General features: G+C 35.7%; 1 protein-coding gene across 2 annotated transcripts in view; it reads left to right on the forward strand.

Moving 5' to 3' along the window:
• LOC122248315 (uncharacterized) overlaps positions 1–2,164 on the forward strand; it is a 9,339-nt gene extending 7,175 nt beyond the window's left edge. For both annotated transcript variants that reach the window (XM_043008256.2, XM_043008255.2), the window contains exon 3: positions 1–2,164. This exon is cut by the window's left edge and continues 661 nt beyond it. In XM_043008256.2, coding sequence (XP_042864190.2) covers positions 1–1,810 — 1,810 coding nt within the window. In that variant the 3' untranslated portion in view covers positions 1,811–2,164.
• The last annotated feature ends 2,836 nt before the right edge of the window (positions 2,165–5,000 follow it).

A 5,000-nucleotide genomic window follows, 5' to 3' on the forward strand; every position in this document is an offset into this window, starting at 1 on the left:
TATCAAAGATGAAGATGACCCAGAGCTCGATGATGAGCAAGGATCTGATCAGGATGATGAAACGTGCTCTCCAACGGCTCAGGACATCAGTAGCCTCTTACAAATTAGCCTCCAGGAAACGGATGACTTTGTGCGACGTTCAGGCAAGGGAATCAAAAGACAAACATTAACTCTGCGGCAGAAATTTGAAATTGTCAAGGCTGTGGAGAGTCTGCCGATGAAGTGGAGTTTGCGTGACATGGCTTCATTCTTCGATGTGCCAAAAACCACAATGCTACATATGATGAAGAACAGAGACTTGATTATTAAGAATTATGTCAATAGTCCAGACAAGGAAAGAAGAAGAAATAAAAAAGGGAAAGCTCCTGATATTGAGGATGCATTATATGTCTGGTACTTGAAAGTCAAAGAAAAAAATTTGCCAATAACTGCTGGTATTTTAAGAAAGAAAGCCAAAGCCATAGCCTTATCTCTAGGGAAGCCAGAGTTTGTACCAACCGAGGGGTGGTTTGCACGCTGGAAGAAACGCAACAATGTTACCTGTGGGCGTCCCAAACAGTATGATGGAACAGAAACCGCCAATGTTCATCCTTCTGAGTACGATGATGGTGACATGCAGCTATTTCACACGGCTTATGAAAAGGAAACTCGAACGTCCCTGTCCCTCAGACAAAAGGTCGAAATTATTCACCAAATGGAAGCCGAGCCAAATGTAAAATTAAGAGAATGGGTTGACATGTACAACGTATCTAAGTCAACACTTAGCATTATAAAAAAAAATAAGGACACAATTCTCAAGGCATTTTATGGTGATCCATCAGCAGATCGTAAACGTATGAGAAAAGGATCTGCATCAGAAGTAGAAGAAGCTCTCTTTAAGTGGTACAACGAAGTGAAAGATCAAAATGTTTCTTTGTCTGGACCCATTCTCCGCCAGAAAGCCAAGGAACTTGCTGATATGATGGGTAAAGTGGATTTTATTCCAACCTCTACTTGGCTTGATACTTGGAAAAGAAAACATGGGATAGGGGAAAACAAGGAATTGCAACAACAAACAGCAACAAATGATCATCAAAATAATATTCAAACTACAAATGAAAACAAGCCACAATACCGGTTCCAGTTCAATCCCGAGCATCATAATGCTAATAATAATTCCATGGTTGTTATGCAGAATCAAGGAATGGTACAAAACACAATGAAAGCAACTAATCAGCAAACCATAAATAACTCATACCCAAGAGATATGTTTGGCTTCCCGGTTCCCCCAACAACTCAAGATTCAGTTGCAAATTATGATAATTTCTTAAGAGGACAGGTCAATCCAGCAGAAACAGTAGTACCCGGAGGAAGCACTCTCACAGGGCCAGGAGGTGGTAATGGTGCAGGGGGAGGTGGAGGTGGTCAACAGTTCTCTCCTGTAGCAACAGTAGCAACTACCAACAAGTTCTTGGGTTCCCATATATATGGCACAGACCTTTCTGGAGGCCGAGATATGTTTAATGGGAATAACATGAATCGAGGTGTCATTGCAAGTTCTCGAGATCACAATGTGCCTGCTCCTGCTCCTGCTCAAGGGAACTACTCTTCTACGGAACGAATATTGCAGCAGTACAAGATGGACAACCATCAACCCTCAAATTTCCTGCCAGCTCCAGATGTAGTCTCTGAAAGTTCAGCTCGCCGTGCCATGATGGAGATCAGAAGATACCTCGAACAGTCCCCTTACCCAGTGGACTGGTCAACAGTACAGCATTTTGAGATGCTCCTCCACACAAATATAGCTGCCAGAAGTCATTTGCCTTTGTAAATATTGAATATATGTGATAAAGGTATTTGGATATGTTAGTGGTTCATTGGCTGTGTTATAAACATAATGTAAAATCTATATATAATGAGTTCAAAGGTGTTTCACCATATCATATTATGGGTGAAATATCACACCTTTAGACATGGTTAAGTCAACCATTACTTTGAACTTGGAAATATACGTCACTCTTATTCTTCAAAAGATTTTTTTTCTATTCGAGCTTATGCTTTGGGATTATTTTTACTGGGAGAAGTAGCATTCCTTATTTTTTGTAATTTTGAGTTTGTAAATTATGTTATAATTGTAAATAACCATAGATTAAACATATGACAATTAAACTTTATTTTGATTCTACCACTTTTTTCATTGTCCATTGTTAACAAAATTGCTGTTCATTATGTACCAATTATGTGAATGTCTATATCATATGTCTGCTGCTTTATTTGGACTAGCCATTTTAGTCTGATGACGTTGCCTTTCCAAAGAGCAGTCTTCACTAACTCAGGAATTGACACAATTTGTTGTCATACATCATCATGCAAGACTTGAAGAAACAGAAGGTGTAAGTTAATCATATTTTCTACTAAATCTGGCCTATATTTTATATGAATTGTATACTACTTTCTATGCAAAATGATATTTGCATTCTAGATGAATAGAAATGTATTGTGTCCAGCAATAATTGTGCTAAATCCAACATCTAGTTGAAATATCCACACAAATTGCACTACAGTTTGGCCTTGATGGAATATGAGGCAGCTTTATCTTTATATAATTCATTAAAATATTCTTCTCTTAGATAATCACTTTTTGGCTTATTGTATATATTTATTTCAATTTTACACCATAACACTGCCATCATAGTTTTTTTTGCTATGGTGAAATTGCATGGAACAATGTTATTATTTAGGAAATTATTTTAAACTTTCCCCTGTTTTAAGACCCAGTATTCTAACAGCCATATAGATATTTGCTTTATTGCACTCCATGAAAATATGTAAAGATGCAACAATACATTTAAATGAATCCAGAGATATTTATCTGAAAATAAAAGACTTTACTACTGGAAATCTATTTTTAAGACTGCCTGTACCAATATTGCATCAGTGTGAGGCATTGTTCAGGTTTCATTTGATGTGTGATTCTATCAAGAGGAGGCAATTATACTTACAATATACCATTAACTGTCTAAACATTCATGTATTACAATAATATCCTTGAAAGAGTCAGCTGGTATGGTTTAGAGTTTCACGTCATTTGCAATTCTGTGTTTTGAAATTGTTTGCAACAACTCAACTCAATCTTTGTCATTAGTAAACTTTATTAATACTGGCTGGTATCCACTGTTTGTCACGTACTAATTCTTGTCAGTATTGAATATCAACATGTATCTTTTGGACCATTTTTTCATGTTTAATTTCGTGTATTTCATATATTTTTGTATTGCTTTGAAGCATAACTACCTCATGTTACGCCTGCAGATCCGGCAGGCAGAAATGGAAGTAGGAGATAAGGGAAACAGCCTAGACCATATGCATGACATACATAACCTTGTAACAATAAAGTACAGCTCCATTATAAAGGAAGTGAATAACATTAATGTAGTTTATATCATTATGTTATCAGCCTAATTGAAGTTCAAAGGTGTAACCTTAATTGCAGGTCAAGTCAATGTTTATCTTTTGACTTGCATGAACTATGTGACAGAGAGCGCTAATTTAGTGTGTATATATAGTTTTATTTGTATGATGTAAAATGTTTTGCATATTTTGAAACTGTGAATACCAATTATGAACTCATTTTATGTAAGTCAAGTGTCTCTTGCATGGATAATTATGATAATGTTTTATTTGTTTTATTTTATTTTTTATTTTTATTTTTTTGTGTATGTGTGATGTACCATAAAAGCATTTCATTTTTGCAACGAAATCATTAGTTTATATTAATGATCTTTATACAGTAGTCAAACTAAGTCTTTATCCAGAAAAAAAAATATTTGCTAACAAACATTCGAAAGTAAACATTATTGCCACGCCCTACAAATAATAACTATTCAGAATCGGTCTCTATGCGCAATTATTTGTCCCAGGTCGGCTTTGGTATTTATTTGTTCATCCATGAATAGGGGAAATAATGTCCAGGTCCAAATGATTCTTAATGATACAGAAGGAGAAAGTAATCACACATCATGTGAAAGTTACTCAGGTGCCGGGGGTCTTCTCTACATTCCTCTGTGCCGCTTGTGTATCGGCACTTTCTTTAATATTTTATTTAGTACAAGCCTTAATCGTCCAAGGGGCTCGTCAACTGATATTATTTATATTCTGAAGAAAAATACCTTGACTCGTTTTTTTAGTAATTCCTTATTGTGTTTGTGTTTCATGTATGTTCGTACATGCTTAGTGGCTCTGGATACATCGCGTCTGAACCTAGAAAACCTCTAAGCTATTTTGAAGCAGTAATCAATAATCTATTTCCTCTGGTTGACTGCGTTTTTCTCGTTTCATTATCTTCGTCTAAAAAAATTCTTTTCAACAGATCGTAGAAAAAAAACATAGAACATGTAAGATACGTGAGTTTTTACTTTTTTTTATGATAGTTCGCATTAATAGTGACACTGGCGTGGAATATGAGCAGTTACCCCTGTGACCCTGTTTCTTTATTGTCAAAATGCCTCTCTGTACTTAACCCTCTCTCTCCTCTGGTGTAGTGTTCTAGGAATGTCCGGTAGCGTGCACACACTGACACTAGCATACATATGTACAAACAGGATTATGTACACTGAAAAGACACTTATACTCAAGTAATTATAGTACGTACATGCATACAGACCCATAAATATATATACATATATATATATATATATGTGTGTGTGTGTGTGAATATGTATATACACACACGCATACATACATATACATATATATACATATATATATATACATATATACATATATATATATATATATATATATATATATATATATATATATATATATATATATATATACACATACATACATACATACAAAATCACACACAAACATACACACACGCATCCCCACACCCATACACACCTTCCCCCACAAATTCCAAAGCCCCTTTTACAAACTCGCTTTGAAGAGCGGCTATGAGGGAGTGGAAAGTGTCTCGAGAAGGTCCCCTCCATCAGGCTGAGGCAGGTAGGGATCGA

The sequence above is a fragment of the Penaeus japonicus genome, unplaced genomic scaffold (assembly GCF_977035675.1).
Source record: "Penaeus japonicus unplaced genomic scaffold, GWHDUDI00000001_assembly GWHDUDI00000009, whole genome shotgun sequence".
Classification (NCBI taxonomy): Eukaryota; Metazoa; Arthropoda; class Malacostraca; order Decapoda; family Penaeidae; genus Penaeus; species Penaeus japonicus.